The sequence below is a fragment of the Typopeltis vanoorti genome, chromosome 2 (genome assembly GCF_054136105.1).
Source record: "Typopeltis vanoorti isolate ZY-2024b chromosome 2, IOZ_Tvanoo_1.0, whole genome shotgun sequence".
NCBI lineage: Eukaryota > Metazoa > Arthropoda > Arachnida > Uropygi > Thelyphonidae > Typopeltis > Typopeltis vanoorti.
Window position 1 is genome coordinate 186,681,326 of NC_143550.1, and position 19,727 is coordinate 186,701,052.

At 38.0% G+C, this 19,727-nt stretch overlaps 1 protein-coding gene across 1 annotated transcript in view; it reads left to right on the forward strand.

The window, feature by feature from the left end:
* LOC150109738 (glutamate-gated chloride channel-like) overlaps positions 1-19,727 on the forward strand; it is a 224,971-nt gene that overhangs the window by 180,150 nt on the left and 25,094 nt on the right. The window contains exons 5-7 of the mRNA XM_090403167.1: positions 5,597-5,820; positions 14,544-14,626; positions 18,385-18,519. Of these exons, the coding sequence (XP_090259293.1) occupies positions 5,597-5,820; positions 14,544-14,626; positions 18,385-18,519 (442 nt within the window). The remainder of the gene's footprint in view (positions 1-5,596; positions 5,821-14,543; positions 14,627-18,384; positions 18,520-19,727) is intronic.

A 19,727-nucleotide genomic window follows, 5' to 3' on the forward strand; every position in this document is an offset into this window, starting at 1 on the left:
TGTGCAACAGCTCTAATACCTCGGCCTCACACACCTGCGTTTCTTCATATAGTGAAGAGGTAACAGTGAGCTCAATGCTGCGTTCACTAGGTTGATAGCTTTTACCGAAATGGGCACTCATTAACTGAAAACTTCTGCATCTGTGACCCTGACGCCATCTGGATTTGGAAGAGATATCCTTTCATATTCATTCTTTCTTTTACTTGCAGCATATCGATAGAATTCTTGTGGGTTGTCTTTGGCACGCAGAGCCAATTTCTTTTCATACTCAGACTTTGCTTTCCGTACAACAGTTGTGACTATTCTGGCTTGCTGCTTATAACGTTCATAACGGACGTCATCCTTATGCAAACGGTATTCCTTCCACATCGTACTTCTCATACGAATCTCTTGCTTAATAAGATTACACATCCATTTGACTACTACTCTATTTATTCTTAGAACTCTCGGGACACATTCTGATATCGCATCATTTAAGTATTGTTTAAATGCTTCCCATGCACTGTCGATATTCTTTCCATCCAGTAACCGATCCCATTCCACTGAACTCAGTGTGCTTCTCAGTTGGTCATAATTTCCTGCTTTGTAGTTCAATATGTAACATTTTCTGAATGGTACATTCATAAACTTAGTCATTTCCCAAGTGAGTACCGCATGATCACTGTCACCAACTGGAGCCAGAATAGTTACGCCTTTAACTGAAACGCCCTCTGACAATAAGCAAATCTAGCACTCTTTGCCCTCGAGTTCCTCCTGACACATGCTGCTTTAGTGAGTTGTCCCGCAACAACTCAATAAATGCATTTTCATTCTTCTCATGAGATTCTACTGCTACCCAATCAATATGTGGATAATTAAAGTCTCTCATTATGATTATTCTTTACCCGCTCACCTTTTCTATTTGGTGATGCACTTCTTCATCACCAGCAACCGATCCACCAGGTCTGTAACAACACTCCACTGTGTAATTTGTCTTGTTAGACTCCAGTCACACCAGATGGCTTCAAACTCACTGCCATATGAAATATAGTTGGTAGTATTACTACAATCATAGATCTCAACTCTAACCGGGTTTAAGTCATCCAATATCATTAGCAGCACGCCCCCTCCTCTCCTATCCACACTATTCTTCCTAAAAATACCGTACCCTTGACATTCGATACCAGTTAGTAGGTCTGATTCTGATTGCCATGTCTCACTAATTCTTACAATATGAGTTCCCAACATATTGAAAGGCAACAAACTCCACCCGTTTGTTGCTGATACTCCTAGCATTCGTGTACAGACATAATCTATCTGCATGTTTTAGTATATTCTTGTTTGCAGTCTGCCTGACCCAATTGGACAACTTGCAGATCTCTATTCTTCTCTAATGCCTTACACATGTAGATATCTTTTCCCACATATGATTGGTCCCAACCAGACAAACACAAACCCGAAATCGTTCTCGTCTTCTCAACAATCCCCATGACAAAGCCGATTCCCGTCGTTAACACCTTTGTATACCGTTTTCGCTCTTACACTCACATTCGCACCATTCCTCCCTTCATAATTAATTTTCCTGACTCTTTGTGTTAGGTCTCATACCAGTGATTAGTTTTTCCAGACTCCTGATACCAAACGCATTCAGGTGTAGGCCGTCCCTCTTATATAAATCCAATCTTCCCTCAAACTCACTCCACACATTCAAACCCTCGCATCCATTCCTTCTGCATAACCTACTCATCGAATCGTTTCCAATCATAGCCCTTCTTTTTAATTCATTTTTGAATAGCGTGGTAAAATACTAACCATTTTCACTTTCTCACCTCTTCCAGCAACCCTTTCATGTCCTCTCTCATACTGAACTTATCGCCAGTTAAATCGTTCGTACCTACTTCAACTACCATTTCATGTACTTTTCTATTTATTTTATTTTTATTTTCGCTCCAGGAAAACTCGATGTTATAACTCTCTCTCTCATCTATTGCATGTTTTATTATAGAGTCACCGTACCAAATAACTTCTTTCTTTTTACTAACAACGTCACTTACCTGATTTTCCTTATTTCCTGACTTTACCTGTTTCCCTGCTTTGTTGTTTCTTATTTTTCTGTTCATTTTTCTTTTTCTCCCTGTGCTCATTTAAACGTCTCTCAACTTTTTGCAATTCCCGCGTTCTCCCTGATGATCTGCTTCAACTTCGCTATTTTGGCCGTTAATTCATTTTCGTTAACCACCTCCCTGTGCACAATAACCTCGTTGGCAGGGCTAACCTTCTTGTTCTCGCCTGCGGTGCTTTTTTTAGCATTGCCGTTCTTGCCCTTTTTTAGCGCCATTTTAAACGCATAGTAAATATTAAAATGTCTTAATAAAAATATATGATAAAATACTAAATACATTATAAAATATTAACATCTACACTAGTATACTACAAAACATTAATTTTCTAAGGGAAAACAGAATAAAAACAGACAAAAATCATCAACTTTACAGGCGCACTAAATTCGCCGACCAACCACTATGTATCCTCCAAATATATACAAATATAAAATTACTGTACTAAAAACTAAAAACCCTTCAAATAATTAAATAGAATATTCTATAAATTATTATTGCTTTCCTTACAAAGATGCTCATTTACGTTTCCATATCAATCTTAGAAATAAATTTAATAAGTAGATTTTATTATTAATAATATCAAAATAACATTGCTTCCTGAAAAGCTATTTATTTTATAACGTAATGTTTTATTCTTTCTCTTTATTTTGTTTCACCTTCTTCGTCTCACTAACACCAATTATATTACATTTCTGTAATGAATCTTCCTTCTCCAAAACATTACAGCAAAATCAAGTTCACAAACATGTTAATGCTGTTCATTCTGAATTATGAATGCTTAAAGGGGAAAGATGCATTTCATCGCGCGATTTGGGACAACCACCCGCTTATTGGCGATATAAAGTGGATCCGAAAAATCCCATGTTTGGTTTCTTCATCCTGCTTTCCACCTTAGCTAACCCATGGTACGACCACTAATGCACTGGAGCATTTTGTGAGTGATATTCTCATAAAAAATAAAAATAATAATCACCTTCAATGAGGTCCTACGAAGAAGTGCCCATTCACATTAGGCACATTTCCAATGTTCGAAATTATCATGGAAGTCACTTTGTTTTTATTTTTTCGATTCCCTTTCAAAAAGGTCATCTTTATGTATTCAAAGTGCACTCGATCCTTTGAGATATTATTCTTGAAAAAGCACTTTTCAATTAGAACCGTCTCGGCTGAATCTTTCCTTTTCTATAAGTACCCAATCCCAGCTAACCTAAAGTACCTGTACGAATATTTAGTTTCAAAGCGCTCATTTTATTTCTTAAATGTATTGTAGGATGAATATTCATAATAACTTGAAGGCTCAGTTCGCTTCTTTCCCTCATTGAGAAAAGCGTTTTCCCCCACTGCAGAAACCTGAGGTTTGGATATGGAATCATCGCTATAAACTTGACTAAACAAACAAACACACGTAACCACAGTAATAAGTTTTAATAAGTAAATATTTCGTCCTAAGTGTCTTGGGACATCGTCAGTACAGTTAATTCAAACAATACTAGGAATCACATACAGTTAGGTGCATGCTCACAATGGAATCCCAGTATGGTGCAGTAGCGTGTTATAGATTTAATGATTTGATGACGTCTTTGCTGTCTGGGGTTATTCCGAACAAGAACTACACCTGTTTCTAGATAAAATAAACCTTCTTCATCCTAGCATCCAATTCACGCTAGATAAAGAATCGCCACAGGGCACATCCAAAGAAAAGAAGATGGTTCCATCTCCACTTCTGTCTATCGCAAGCCGACATTTTCAGGTCTCTACATTCAAAATTCTTCTGCTCATCATCCATTTCAAAAATTTGGCATCATTAAAACATTAGTAACCAGAGCACAAAGATTCTGCGCCTCCGAAGAATCTCTAAACCAAGAATTGGAAATAATTCAAAAATACAGCTATAATAAATGGATACAATCTTAAAATAACTCAAAATTCCATCAGTCACTTCCCCACACATCAACCTAGAAAAGAATAAGCCCGTAGGGATTCCCATACCTTATGTCAAAGGCATCTCCGAACGTTTTTCAAAAATTATGAAGAAATACAAACTTGCCAATATCTACAAACCAATCAACCAGATCTACAATTGGTTACTTTCTTCTAAAGATAACCTCTCACCTATGATGCTGCGTGGCGTGTACGAGGTTCCATGCTACCTGTCTGTCCATAGTAAATTGTCTTACTATGGACAGACAGGTAGATCTGTTCATAAATCATTTCGGAACATCAAGACCATATATACGTCTCATCAAACCGCAGAAACCTGGTCTCACACAACACGGAGTTGAAAAGCCAAACCATAGGATCCATTGGACCAAACTTCTACATAGATCATTATATAAACATGAACGTTTATATAAAGAAAGTGCTGAAGCCCTACTTCAGAGACCAAATCTAAACCGCAATGACATTCTTGCTGTTCCTAAAGTATGGGAAATTGTCTAACAGAATTGCGTAAAATGATTTTTATATATGTTAGCTTAATTTATTGTAATCTATTTTTTTTTCTCCAGATACATTTTAATTTAATTCTTTAACACGCCAGGAGTTTTCTTATTCGGCTTTGAAATAATGTGGGATTAATATTCCCTTAATTTAAATATCTTTAACACGCTACTGCACGCATATTGGGATTCCATTGTGAGCATGCGCCAAACAATACTATATTCCAATTCCTAGTATTGGAATATAGTGATTCCAATACTAGGAATCACTGTATGTGATTCCTAGTATTGTTTGAATTAACTGTACTGACGATGTCCTAAAACACTTAGGATGAAATATTAAAACTTATTACTGTGGTTATTACGTGTGTTTGTTTAGTCATGAATTCTCCACAGGTTTCATTGTACAATAAAGCTATAAACTTGGTTTAGTATTTCAAAGAATTCAGAAATATTTATGCCACCCATTACTGTAAATTCGATATTACGGAGTTTTGGTTTCCACGGTACTTCTATTCCCAAGCCACGTGTTTCGACCATTTTAAAGCAGTTTCAAAATGTTTCGCAGAAATGTGAAGCAATATAGAAGCGTTGCTACATGATCTTACCTGAAAACGGTCACACTGCTGACTGTCAGCAGGGCCTCGTATACGAGAGTAAGAAATCTGGCATCGTTATATTATATCATGAGCCTTAGAAGACATACAACGCTAATACAATCCTCACTTCGCGATTCAATTTGCGAAGTCCCATGACAATGACAGCCATTTTCAAGATTTTTTGCTCTAATTCTTCGTAAACCGTGTCTCGCAGACTGGAGGCTGTTTTATTAATGTTATGTTCTCAAGGCATAATGGAATCCAGATTAAACCCTCGCAGATACTTCTTTGAGAGCAACTCTGCAGATTCGCATTTCAGACAAAGCATCTGTACATACTGAAGCATCAATATTATTAAAGCACATTCCGACAGGTTTGATCGCATTACTCAGATTTTCGTAATCTGAGTGATGTATTTGATGACTGACTGAACTTCTCTCTTTTTTTTTTTTTTTTTCAGGAATACAGCGTGCAGCTTACTTTCCGGGAACAGTGGCGAGATGAACGTCTGCAGTTTGATGACATAGGAGGTCAAGTCCGGTATCTGACCCTCACTGATCCCGAGAAAATCTGGAAACCCGATTTGTTCTTCTCCAATGAGAAAGAAGGCCATTTCCACAATATCATCATGCCCAACGTCTTGCTACGGATATATCCTAATGGCGACGTTTTGTACAGCATCAGGTGAGTCATCCATGTTTTTTCCTCCCTTCCTCCCGTAACTCCTCTTGAAGAGGAATTCTTGAACGATTTAAGTGCGCTTTTTTTGTCCTAACCAGTGGCGTCACAATACATTTGCATTACAGAAAAATTTTAATTTGGTATGGCTTGTAGATAAAATATGGATTAAACAGAAAGATAATAAATTTCCGCTATTATCGCACAGCCAAGTGGGCTATAAAATAAAAATGGGGCGAAATTATCGAAACTTTTGATGATGTTTGTCTTTTAAAATTTCTGAAATGAACTCTCGAGAAATCCTACGATAGCACAACCTTTGGTATGACTTACTTGGTATTTGAACTGGTCTTATGCAGGGTGGCCCATAAGTCACGAAAGTTTTAAAAACATTAATACTTTTTTTATTAGTATTTTTTTCGGGTATTCTAAGGAGTATTTGAATAAATAATCATGGAAAAGTTCACAAGCCAAAATCGAACCAAAATGGTGCAATTTCATTTTGAATATCAGCCTGGCATTTTATTTCTGCCTTCTCCAGAAATCAGCGTTCTCCATATCTGACAGCTCCATATTTTTTCCTATGGGGTTACCTGAAGGTGTGTGTGAACAAGTCCCAGATTATCCGACAGCTGAAGGAAAACATTCGTGCAGAAATTAGGGACGAAAGCCAAAAATATTAACAGCTATCATGGAACATGCCGTAGTCTTCGTGAAGTCTTTGGAAAATGTCCGTCTTTGTGAAGCCGAAAATGGAAAGCATTTACGTGATGTGGTTTTTCACAACTAACAAAAACACCTCCAGGTTCTGCATTTCATTATAACAAAAAAATAATAAAATAAAAAAAGTTATTAAATGTTTACCCCGTTCATGACATATGGGCCCCCTGCATAGAGTATTCTCAACATGAATCCGCATCAAAACAAAATTGCACTTTATGTTACACATTTCCAATCTCATCGCTGCCTTAACGGTCCCTGTCATTTGTTGGATTGTTTTGTTTATGCTAATTACTTGCAGGTTTATTGTGCCATGCCATTCAAGCACAATCAGTTCGATTTTAATTAAATCAAGCAATTTTATTTTCTAGTGCGGATAATTTGTTTCCTCTTCTGCAAGTTCATTTTGTGTACTATTAATTTAAAAAATGAAAATGGTGATTTGTGTCTATTAATAAATCTAGATGAACATGCTCAGAATTTGTTCATTTTACAGCATCCCTTGTACTTTTAATTGGAAAGATTTTATATTCATTCAAATGTTCGTGCAATGCAGTTGAACAGAGATCTTTCATCAAGCGACATAAAGACATAGCCGCCGTTAATTTTATATTGTGTTTCATATTGATATTTCTTCAGAAAAAGAAAGTACAGTACACAGAAGTTTGATTTTTATTCGACTTTTTTGTGGGAATTATTCGTGCAAAATGATTCTGTCCGGTTCCAGTTTTAGTTATGGAAAGCAACAATGTAATGAAAACCAGTAGCATTGAAACACTTTCGTATCGCTATTATTTATTTATTTTTTTATGTTGTGCCCATACACAAGAGGTTGGTTGATCAACCTATAGTACCGTGTATGGGTAATGGTTTGGGAAAGGAGGAACTTGTTTACATTTCATTTAAATGACTGTAAATTGTATTCCTCGGGAAGCACAGCAGGGGGAGACTGTTCCATGGTGCAGCAGTTGCAGGGATGAAGGAGGAGGAGGAGAAGAAACTTTTCTGTTTGTTTCTAGGTGTACTGTGAAGGGATGTTATGCAGCAGCTGTACGTGTTCCAATGAGCTTAGTACTGAGCGGAGGAATTATTGATGTTATTTCAGATGAGCATTTCCCATGGAAATATTTGTAGAATATACATATTGCGGAAACCAAACCGTCTGCGCGAAAGTGGGGGAAGAGAGATCGTAAGAGATGGGTCATTAATTAGTCTAATTGCCCTCCTCAGTATTGAGTCAAGCATTTTGAGGGAGCTTTTAGGGGCCCCATCCATATGTGGGAGCAGTATTCAATAGCTGGGAGGATTTGTGATTTTCATACTGTTAATTAACAGCTGTTCGGGGGTGAAGTAACGTCTTGAGTGAAAGAGAAATTAGAAAAAAAATTTTTTTGAAACTGAGGATGCAATGGTTGTAATACGTTAATGCCAGGAGAGGTTTGATGTGAGGGTAATTCCAAGGAGAGAGATCTCAAACTGTCTGGAAATTTGGGTATTGTCAAAAAGAGTACTGGGAAAAAATGGTTCTGTCCTATTTTGGGAAATAGGAGAGAACTGGGTTTTATTAGCATTGAAATTGATGAGGTTATCCGAACTCCATTGTAGGATGGCTTGGAGATCGGAATTGAGGGTTGTGGTGGTGGCTGATGTTCTTTAGGTTGAGGTGAGTTATGTAGGGTAAGATTTATCAAATGAAAGGGAAAAGTGCAATGTGCTGTCATCTGCAAAACTGTGTATTGGGTTGGAGGTCAACTGAAGTAGGTCGTTGATATATAGCAGGAAGGGGGTTGGTGAGAGGACAGAACCTTGTGGAACTCCAGCATTAGTTGAATGGTGAGAGGATAGGGAGCCATCCACCATCACATACAGTGTGCATCCAGATAGAAAGCTGGCAATCCAACTACAGAAGTCCTGGGTCAGACTAAAGGATGGTAGTTTGCTTAGTAAGCCTTTGTGCCAGACGCAGTCAAACGGAGATATCAAGTGCAACCACTTGAGATGGGGGAGGAGATGAACACTAGATTGTGGTCAGAATTACTCGGAGGGGGAGGGGGCTCACTACATTCGCTGTGTATTTGGAGGGGGTCATTGGTGAGGAAGAGGTCTAGGGTGTTTGTGGAGTGGTTTGAGTTATCTGGTAATCTGGTTGGCATCTGAACAAGTTGTGTAAGTCGTTAGTGATGGCAAATGTTTCAGCATCTCTGCTTGCAAGATCTGAACAACTGGAGGAGGAAAGCCAGCTGGTGTCACGGACATTAAAATCTCCTAGCAGGGTAATTTCGCTGTTGGGAAAGTGGGATTGGAGAAACTTGTTTGAAGTAATTGGAAAATTGGAAAAATAATTGGAAAATTGTTTAAAGTATAACTGAAATAGATTTTGCATTAATATGAGTCAAGTTTATATCACCTATTTTAATTATACACTTCCCATATTTCTATTTCGTGTATCTTTACATATTTTAGTTAAACAGAATATATACTTAAAATTGGTACATTTTAGAAACTAACAAAGTGACGATTCTTATCTTGAAAGTGCAAAAGCACAACAAAAATGGTATCAGATAGAAAATCGCCGGGTTATTACAACACAGTACCACACGGTGAAACTGCCTTAAGCAGAAAGATGTAACAGAATTATGTGCCTCAGTATAAATAATAATAATAATAATAATAAAATGGCATACTGATTGTTCTATCGCTCATGTTTTTTTTTGTGTGTGTGTGTTTGTTTGTTTCTTTGTTTTGGTTTGTACTTAATGGTAATCCCATTCACGAAAAATTGTTTAGCGTGTAGTAAGTTATACCTTGTTAGCATCGATTTAAAACAAACAAACAAACAAAAAATGTCAGAGAAAAGTAACTGGATCTTGCTCTGGAATCCATACATAGCGTTTGGCCACTTCAAGCTTCTAGTGAGCAAACCGGTGCTAGTACAGAGGGCGGTGAAAGTCTTCTACCGCTTAATGATTCCTATTACCACAAAGCTTTTTTCGTCCCTGTGAGAGACGTGACCTTTACCCGTCCTCCATTAGTTCGCTCCTAGATAGTCCCCCCCCCTCTAATCTGATGGTTAAATGTCTGTAGCTAGGAAATATATATTCAGAGATGCTAAAACAGGCCTACCAACGTGAAGGTATCAGCAAAGGGTTCGGTTACTACCGAGAGATGGGATTTCACTGAAGTTCGGTGTACTCCACATTGTGGTGTCCAGAACATTAGTTCCTTCAGCATTTTAGACTTCCGAAGTTTAGCCACTTGCAGTCATGCAGTTTGCTTGACTTGGCGTGACTATCTGAAGATATTCAAGCCTTCATCTTCTCCTTGCAGGCCTCTTGAAGGAAAAGTTCAGCGCGTCATGCCAAATGCATATTCTGCAGCCAATATCCAATAAGATGGCTTCGTTCATTTTCCATGACCGCACTACCATGAAGAGCGAGAGCAGTCTGATGTATGGTTAAGTATTTGAACACCACGTCAGGTTTTACACACCCCGTGTCCTTGCTTTCTATTAATTTCTTTTCTGCATTTCAGCTTTAGTGTGGGTGTTTGTTTGTTATTACATAAAGAAGGTACTGTATGATATTAATCCGTCTGAAGATGCATCTGAACGATGTCTCGTAAGTGTGTAAGCGGCGCAGACTCATTTTGCTGTATGTCTGTAGCGATTTGTCATTAAAATCGGAGAGGAATTCACACATCTGATCAAGAAAGCACCCCCATTGTATATACATGAGATTTAAATTGCAGACGGCATGCAGCAAGTATACATGGTATTTAAGAGGATAGTTAAAGGGTATGCATTTGTCGTCGCCATTTGCTTTCCCAATGATTTAGAGGGAAGCTAGAGATAACGCAAGCGTTGTTGTTTTTGTTTTCAGTTTAACAAACGTATTCTGCTTTTCAACAACGTCGAAACGCATAACAAAATTCTCAAACCTCCCAAGTTCACGAGAGTAAGTTGCCGGTTTCTAAACCACCCGAGACTTAATCTGTGGATAAAGAAAACTCTACCCCGAAAGTGTAACCTGGCTCAGATTTTGGTGAGCAAGTTATGCGATTGCCTTATTTAATCAAAGCAGAGCTGAACTGGTGAAAGATCTGAATTGTAGCAAAATACAAAACTACAACGTTGGACTGCGCAAAGGAAGAGCCTCATAGAAAACGAAAGTGTGAGAAAAATTTAGGATTTTTATTTATTTATTTATTATTTTTTGCAAGGATGTTCAACGGAAGGGCCAGAAGAAAACATGACCACAAAGAACTGAATTTGTGGCCCGTTGCAACAAAACTATAGCCGAACTTCGACACAAAGAGAAAATTTTCCAGTAGCACGTGCTATCCACATGAAGCTCATAATCGCATTTATGACGTGGGAATTAATCAGGAACGCCTACTCCGCGTCGAGCCAATGCAAATATCTTTACGTTGTTGCTTCGTGTTATTAAAACGGTCCAAGATGATCAATTTGTGCAAACCAACGGGTTAAAGGAATCACTCGCTCCCTCGAAGAGGAGGAAGAAGAAGATTTATTTTCATCTTCCGGAACGATTTTTGTTTCTTTTTCGGATAAGCTCGATTCTAAGAGACTTGACAGATTCTGAATCCTCCCTTATTGTCATTTTCCTGAATCGCTTTTAGCTTAATTTGCAAGTTTTTGCGCTTTCTCCGACAGATGCTCTGAGAGTAATCAAAGCCGCATCAACGAATCTTAGTCAGGGCAGCAATATTTTGTGATCATAAAACAGATATGATTCGGATAATTCAGATAAGATTATCTCAGTAACAGGTGGGAAGCAATAACTTTGTTCTTGATGTTTCAAGCGAGTATTCATTGAAGGTGGATGAAATTCAGAAGTCATTACACGCAGTACTATTAATGTGACGAATGAGTGGTTATTATTCATCAACAAACGGAGATCTCTCTCTAATGAATTTCGAAAACAAAATAATAAGAAAAGCGAAGTATTATATTTTCCTCGTTGCAGTCGCCAATTTAACAAGTCGATTTCAGATTAAAAATTTTCATGCAATTTCTTAAAACTAGTTGATAACAGAAATAAAGTGAATTCGTGAGTAGATGGAGCATACACACCGAAACGAACCTCATGGCACTCTTCAGCAAAAGAAGCTGACATTTGACCACCGCGATCTTTCTAATCAACAGTGCGAGTTTAAGCAGCTTTAAACCATTTTCTGAGTGATGGTGCGGTCATGATTATTCATAACCGTGAGTGATGATTTTTAATTTTGGCTTCATCACTCGGCAGATTAACTTTATGGATTGAAGTCCAACTGAGAAATATCTCGTCAAGGTTCAAAGAATCATCTGAATTGGACCAAAGAAGTTCGTTGTCAGAGAACAACTCTTTACGCTCTCTTTAAACCCGCTCCACAATCAGATGTTAGAAAGACGTTTTTTCGAGTTCATTCGAAGAAAACTGGTCTCCCTGTGGGAATTCTTCTTTAGTTGGCATTATTCGTCTTAGACTATAGGTACTTTTACTGCAACAGCTGATCCAGACGTGATTATCTTTTGATCCGTAGGTTGGCAGTGTTTATTTGATGAGCGGTTTCTTCACGTTGTTCTCATTAAGATGCGCATTAAAGTATCTGAGGTTTTGCTCTCTTTCTGACATTAACATATTTTGTAATGTGTTGATCACATTTGTTTTCCGCAATTAACGATACTGTATCATCTGAGAATGGTTTTTGTTTATGTAATCCAGTCGTCTAGATTTGATTCAGTTTTCTTTAATCTGTTCTTTCTTTTTCACCAAACCATGTGGAGGTACAACCCAGTGTCGAAGGCCTTTCCTTTCTTCATTTTTGACCTATCACTGCTGCATTTGTATAAGGACCTCGCCGTCCCACTCTATCGACCACACGATGACGTAGACACGTCCTATATGTCGTTGTTATTTGCAGCTCGTTTCTGAACGTTCGTTTACAAAAGTAAGCAAAATTGTCGAAAAGAAGTTGCATTCAAATACTCCTTACAACGTTTTTTTACTTGTTTGACTGCTGAATCTTTATTCTGTTCTCCGATATCGAGAAGTGACAAAACTTTCTTCTGCAAGAAGATGCGTTTTTTCTGCGAAACCAAACCTATTCGTATTGTTCTAAAAAAGTGAACGATTCACCAGCCTTTTGCTCCGCACTAAATGTTGAAAACATCCATCCTCACTGGTTTGCAAGTTGAAGGTTCTGCAAGTTAAAAGCTTCTTTTTGGATTAACTTAATTCATTAGGTAGGGAGTGAAATATTATTTTGATTTTTATTATGTCGTCAAGGCAACATATGAAATGAAAACTGCGACAACATATCAGACTTCAAAGCCGAAGTTATAAAATGGAGAAAAATATGATATTTTTCAAGACCTTCAACAGTTGAGACTCCAGGCTTTCCTCTGACATAATGAACTGTACAAGCAAATGTGGAAAAACGTTTATAGCCTATAAATTAAGTAGTTTAAGACTTCATGAAACTGAAAAGGGAATAACATAAAATTCCCTTGAATTAATCTGCATTTCGGTATTTTTATTAAAGTATTTTTTTATTATGAGAGAATTGATAATCTTTGAGGCAGCATTTGTATCTTCTGTTTCTTTCAAGGTTAGAACGTTTCGTTTTCTTCTATCTCTGGGTTTCGCTTCATGTTTAATGGCGAACTGAAAAAGAGATTCATACAGTCTGAATATTTACCAATCTTATCCTTTACATCTGGCTTTGTTTTCCTCCCATTCTTCTGTCCTTTTCATTTTCCCTCGTTTGTTCAATTGTTTCCGAATCTGATAAATTTACTGCCCATGTACTTTCAGAATTTCCAAGAAATTTCTTTTTTTTATTATGAAATTCATATTCTCATCCACATAACTATTCTCCTCCTGATTCCACGTAAGTCAGCGTGAAAGAAGTCGCTTCAGATATTTTTCTGTCATCCTGTATTTCATGGTCAGAATGCGAAATTGCTGTGAACTTGTAAATGATAAACAACAACCGTATTTAAAATAGTGTTGTTGTTGTTGTTGTCTTCTGTGACTTTACTGGCTTGCTATTGCTTTTGTCTAGAAACTGTTTCCTAGAGTTTCCTTTGGTTTCTTTTATCTCTGGATGTGATGTATTCTGTAACTTTAAACGAGTACTCTGGTTCCTTACGAGAGTTGTTTGAAAAGATTGGTAAAAAAAAATAAGAGTTAAACACTTTTTTTTGAAAAAATCACCTTTATTTCTCAACATAGTCTCCATTGAAGTCTACACATTTGGTCCAGCGAGTTTCCAATTTTTTCATCTCATCTAAAAAGTAGGATTTGTCAAATTGTGAAGATAATCATCGACAGTGGGGGGGGGGAGGAAATACCAAAGTGCCACCAGTGTTTTCTCCCTTATCGAAAGGTTTTTGGATCCTACAGTTTCCATGATGGAAGTTTATTCGGGAAGTGAATCATCGTTTAAACGAGAAATTCTTTGATCCTTTCGTTGAGCTTTCAAGTCTGATTTCAAAGTTGTTGGTTCCCGAGATGAAACTTGGATGCGCAAGAAAGAAATGCTTTCTTGAAACAACAAATGGATGCAGTAGACGAGAATGAAGCTCGATTTCCATTTCTGTAACTCATAATGAACCACACCATTTCCTAACACTTTGGGGGTCTTCTCTGTGATGATCATACACGTTAATCGTGTGTTCCTTAGCTCGAGAGACTTAAGAAAATGAAATCAAACTGGCGACTGCATTCCCGCCTACGTCTTAATGCTTTCCAAGCATTTTCACTTTAGACCTTCGGGAAAGCGCGTTGTTGTTGCGATTCGTATTATTTGTCAGCGAAATGAACTTCTGGCGCAGATACTGCGATGAAGTTAAAATTAAGAAGTTTTCAAAATAAAATAAAGTTCCAGAAAGGGACTCGCTGATGTTGTACTTCGTCACTGTTTATTTATTTATATTATAAGCTGAATGCCGCCTTCGTTTCTTTTTTTTTTAATTTCCTAATTGCAATTTCTTTGTTTTTCAGAATATCCCTCGTCCTCTCGTGCCCTATGGATCTCAAATTCTACCCTTTAGACAAACAGACCTGCTCCATCCTAATGGCCAGCTGTAAGTATTGCGATAGGTTTGCACTAAGTTCAAATCTGAATGCGCGTCATCTTAGACGCGTTTCATTTCGATCTGAAACACACAAGGGTGTTCTTTGCGAGCAATAAAACACACCTCAAATTCCAGATCACTTTTTCATTCAATCCTCGTTCGCGACAGCACCGCCGAGTGTTACACTTCCCGTTTCCACTGATGGCGACAGAAATCTGCAGAAGACCAAAAGTTCACATTTAGTTGCAGTCAAAAGGACAGTTCCGAGTTTCGCTGGATTCCTGTAGAGGAGTCCGCACTTCCATAACTGTGGATGTTTCCGCGGAATTTATAGCCTAATCGGAGAGGAATTTTGCTCCCTTTCTGCGTCTCCGACTCCCACCCGCGCCAATGACGTCACTGATGAGACTTTGAATGCACTGTGGTCCTCTTCGGCGATCAATGGCAGCCGAATAAGATTGCGTTCACCTGAATCGCGAGAGGCAGATATTAAGTCTCCGACGCACAAAGGACCCTTTTTTAGGTAATTAAGTATGGCATGAATATAATGAAACCTTAATGGCATTCTGCTCAGAAACCACTAACAGCGTCCTGCGCGAGCGTTATTTATTACCTCACGGTTCGTTGCACGGCAGACACGTCTGGCTTTAATTAGCAGCAGAGTGCGTTAAAATTGGCATCCGGGAGGGAGCGAGCTCTGATGGACATTCTTTCACTCGCGATCGCAAAAACTCAATTTCGCTCCCTCCTATTTGACACGTCGTTCGCCGTCTTGTTATGCTGCACTTCTTGCTTCTACTGAAGGACTCGTCGGCCGCCTTTTGTTGCTCCGCATTAACAGTCGAGCTAAATAACGTTTTATCCCCGACGTTAATCCCGAGTCCTTATCGAAGTGTTAATCCGTCGTGTTCTGTTTGGCGGCCGTACATTTGTAGACCACTTAAGAATAATTGCTTGCACTTAAGTAATTGCGTTATTCGGGTGACGTCATCGGGTAATGAGGCTTCGTGAACGAGAAGATGTTCCCTTTTTTAGCGGAGCCAACTTTCTCACGAGTTGCTTTCTGAAGCCTCCTCATTAGCAGAGTTCTGCTCTAGTAGGCTCGTTCGTCTAATAAATGAACAACATCCTTCACACGTGCTGGCACCGAGAGAAACAACGGAAGAAGGGGAGGGGGGAATTACCAGCATAAGATGGAATTTGTCTTTCTAATGATTTTCATACACAAAGTCTTTCAACCATTTTCTGACCAGATCGAAACTGAAATGACCATTCACTCAATCCAATCGATGGTCCAGCAGTCTTATGGGTTTCCTGATAGTGTTTCAGGTATTGGGTCTTTGGTACTTCCGTAACTCCCTGCTTCTGCACATGAAACGTGATTCAATGAAATGTGTTACTGCTTTCCTTTTAGTGTTACACGGTGATCAGTATTCATTTAAAAATGTTATGGAATTTACAACCGTGTTAAAAAAAGCTTTTTAATTATCCCGACGTTTCGATCTTCATATCAAGATCATCATCTTGGGCATACATCAATATACAGGACAAGCTGAGTTACATTATTAACTGTAAGCTTGAGAAACAATGATTTGATCACATGCAACAATGATGTCTTATTTTTAGTATTACAATTGTTATTTAAGATACTGGATTTACTACAGTCCTGTTTGTAGTTGCTCTTAGTGAAGAAGGTTTCTTGGATCGAATATATGCCTTCCATATGTTTGGGATTTTAAGACCAGCATTATTGACGATCAGATTGGGGTGGTTGATAATGATCTCACAGGCTTCCTTAAATTTCCGTTCACAACATGTTTTAGTGCGTAGTAGACAGCTAGTGCTTTTCCAGACAATTCTGTGTAAGGTCTTCAAGGCATGATCCGAAAGGCCAGCCTCACCATAATTATTATATTTAATGTGTTGTTTAGGTTCTTTTTGTCTGATAGGAATTGTGCGTCCTGTTTCTCCTATATATGGTATGTTGCAAGTACAATAAATATGGTATACTCCAGGGTGGGCCAGCGGAGGGAGTGGGTCTTTGGATGAGTTGAGTAATCTTCTTAATTGTGCGGGAGGTTTAAAGGTGGCTTTGAGGTTGTATTTTTGTAGTACTCTGTTTATTTTGTCTGACGTTCCTTTAATATAGGGAATGGTTATAGTTTCACTGTAGTCTGGTTTGTCTTTGAACAGATCATCTGTTCCAATGAACAGGCACTGACGAATTTAAAGTTATCAGCAATACTTTCCGAAAAAACGGTTATAGTTTCAAAATAGCCAAAACACTCTTAACAAAATTCTCTACAAAACCTCAAAAAAAAAAAAATAAATAAAAAGACAAACCAGACTACAGTAAAATTATAACCATTATAACCAATAACAAAAAGAACCTAAACAACACATTAAATATAATAATTATGGTGAGGCTGGCCTTTCGGATCATGCCTTGAAGACCTTACACAGAATTGTCTGGAAAAGCACTAGCTGTCTACTACGCACTAAAACATGTTGTGAACGGAAATTTAAGGAAGCCTGTGAGATCATTATCAACCACCCCAATCTGATCGTCAATAATGCTGGTCTTAAAATCCCAAAAATATGGAAGGCATATATTCGATCCAAGAAACCTTCTTCACTAAGAGCAACTGTAAACAGGACTGTAGTAAATCCAGTATCGTAAATAACAATTGTAATACTAAAAATAGGACTTCATTGTCTCTGAAAGAAAACCATCTGTAAGAAAGAATGTTTAATCCTGTCATCATAAATAGAATTTAGCTTGATGTAATTTATAATTTTTTTTTCACTAGAGGTCATGCCAGTAGAATAACATGTGATCAAATTATTGTTTATCTAGCTTACAGTTAATAATGTAACTCAGCCTGTCTTGTCTTGTATATTGATGTATGCTCCAGATGATGATGATCTTGATATGAAGATCGAAACGTTGGGATAATAAAAAGTTTTTTAACACGGTTGTAAATTCCATAAAATTTTTAAATGAAATCTGTTACTGGAAAACAAACTTCCAAAACGCCGCTAGAAGAACGTCATACAGAATGGTTCTCGAAGTGTTTTTGCCGTTTCAGGATGAGGAGAATGACTTTAGGAGAATGGAGGTCTAATTAAAGGTGTGAAATGGCTTGAAAGTGGTCCATGTTTGGTCTCTATTGCAGACTATATAAATATAGTCTAGAAATTTATAAAAATTAAGTAGATTTTAAATCCAACATTATTTCAAAGCTGAATGCAGAAACTATAAAAGTTTCGCATGAAATTTGACCAGAGAGCTTACGGGAATACACTCGCCGGTTTACGAGTTGCCCTAGCCGGACCTTATAGGAGACATGCCCTGACAGCGTCCATATATTTGCCTCCTATTGGTCCATTTTAATAACGTTTTGTCTGTTTATTTTAGTAAATGTTTCATCTACAGTACGAATGCACCACGGGTTTACAAAAATATTTCGAGAGCGTAAGTCATAGAAAAAAAAAAAAATTATGAAAGTTAATATGACAATTAAATCTAGAAGTTGATTCAAAATCATCACCAGATCCACGAGGCTAAACTTTTAATCCTTCTGTCATCACAACGTTGGATCGTGTTTAAAGGAGCTGCTCGTCTTTATATTTCTAAATGAGCAAGCTTTTCTCACTTATTTGCTACATCTAATAAATTTCCTACTCCGTTTTTTGTCAAATACCATTTGATTGTACTTCAATGACGTAAGAGTGCTTTGTGAACTGAAATACTTCTCTTTTCATAGATGGCTACACGACTGAAGATTTAGTATTTCTGTGGAAGGAAGGAGATCCCGTGCAAGTAACCAAAAATCTTCATCTTCCTCGATTCACCTTGGAGAGGTTTTTCACAGATTATTGCACGAGTCGCACCAATACTGGTAACTATTTTTCCATTTCATTTTAATTCATTCTTAATGCTGTCTTTTGTGTGTTTTCTTATCCTTACAAAAATGATCAGCACAAAACAATGAACTTAAACATGGATTTATAACTAAAATACCAAAAAAAAAAACATAATTAACGCTTTGCGCCATTGAGATGCTCTGCTACAGGACTTGCTAATCACCGTATTTCACCTTGTATATGAATCAGAAAGTTCTTCTGACCGGTGTGTGCCCTTACCTTCGAAAGCTGCTTTTCTTCTCTTCCGTGGTTTCAAATTATCGATGGTCAAACAGAAACCTGAACTATAGCGGTCTGTGAGCAGATGGCCCTTTGGCACCAGCATTCAATTAACCAAACAAGGAGCAGATGACGTGCTGCTAATGTTTCAAAGGCTTCTTGTAGTGCTGCCGAAAGCAGTCTTGTCACAGAGCCGGCCACTGTGATGTTTTTATGCTTGTTTCAATGTCATTTTCGTATAACAGCTGATCTGATTATACACGATAGAAGCCAAAATGGTTCGCTTGTGTTTGTCAGCAGAAGGTAACACAAATGAATTTGAGATCGATAGGCAACTGGCCTACGATTCTTTACATAAACAGCGAATGTTGTACGTCGTAATGGAATAAATCGATCTCGCTGATGCGGAAAATTCTTCAATAAGAAATTCTTCCTTAGTTTTCACTTTTAATGCCATTTGAAAAGCCTTTTTCCCGTGTTTTCTTTCGCAAGTTGCTCTTCAAGATCGATACCATGCCTTTCATTATGCTGCGGATCAAACTTGTAAGAAACAATTGGCAAAGATTTTCATCTCTCTCTCTCTCTCTCCCTCTGTGTGTGTGTGTGTGTGTGTGTGTGTGTGTGTGTGTGTGTGTGTGTGTGTGTGTGTGTGTGTGTGTGTGTGTGTGTGTGTGTGTGTGTGTGTGTGTGTGTGTGTGTGTGTGTGTGTGTGTGTGTGTGTGTGTGTGTGTGTGTGTGTGCGCGTGCGTGCGTGCGTGCGCACTGTATTCCTCGCTGTCTTTGAAAAAAAAAAACAAAGCTGCTGCTCAAGGTTTTCTTTCTTCCTTCTTCGTGTAACTTCTGTTTACCATTTCCTATGCAGTATTTTTAGCAAGAAAACAACGGAATGTGTACAAAATAATCCCCTGCTCACCTCCAATAGATATCCACATGAAAACTGAGAAGATGGAGCACTGAAAGTCTC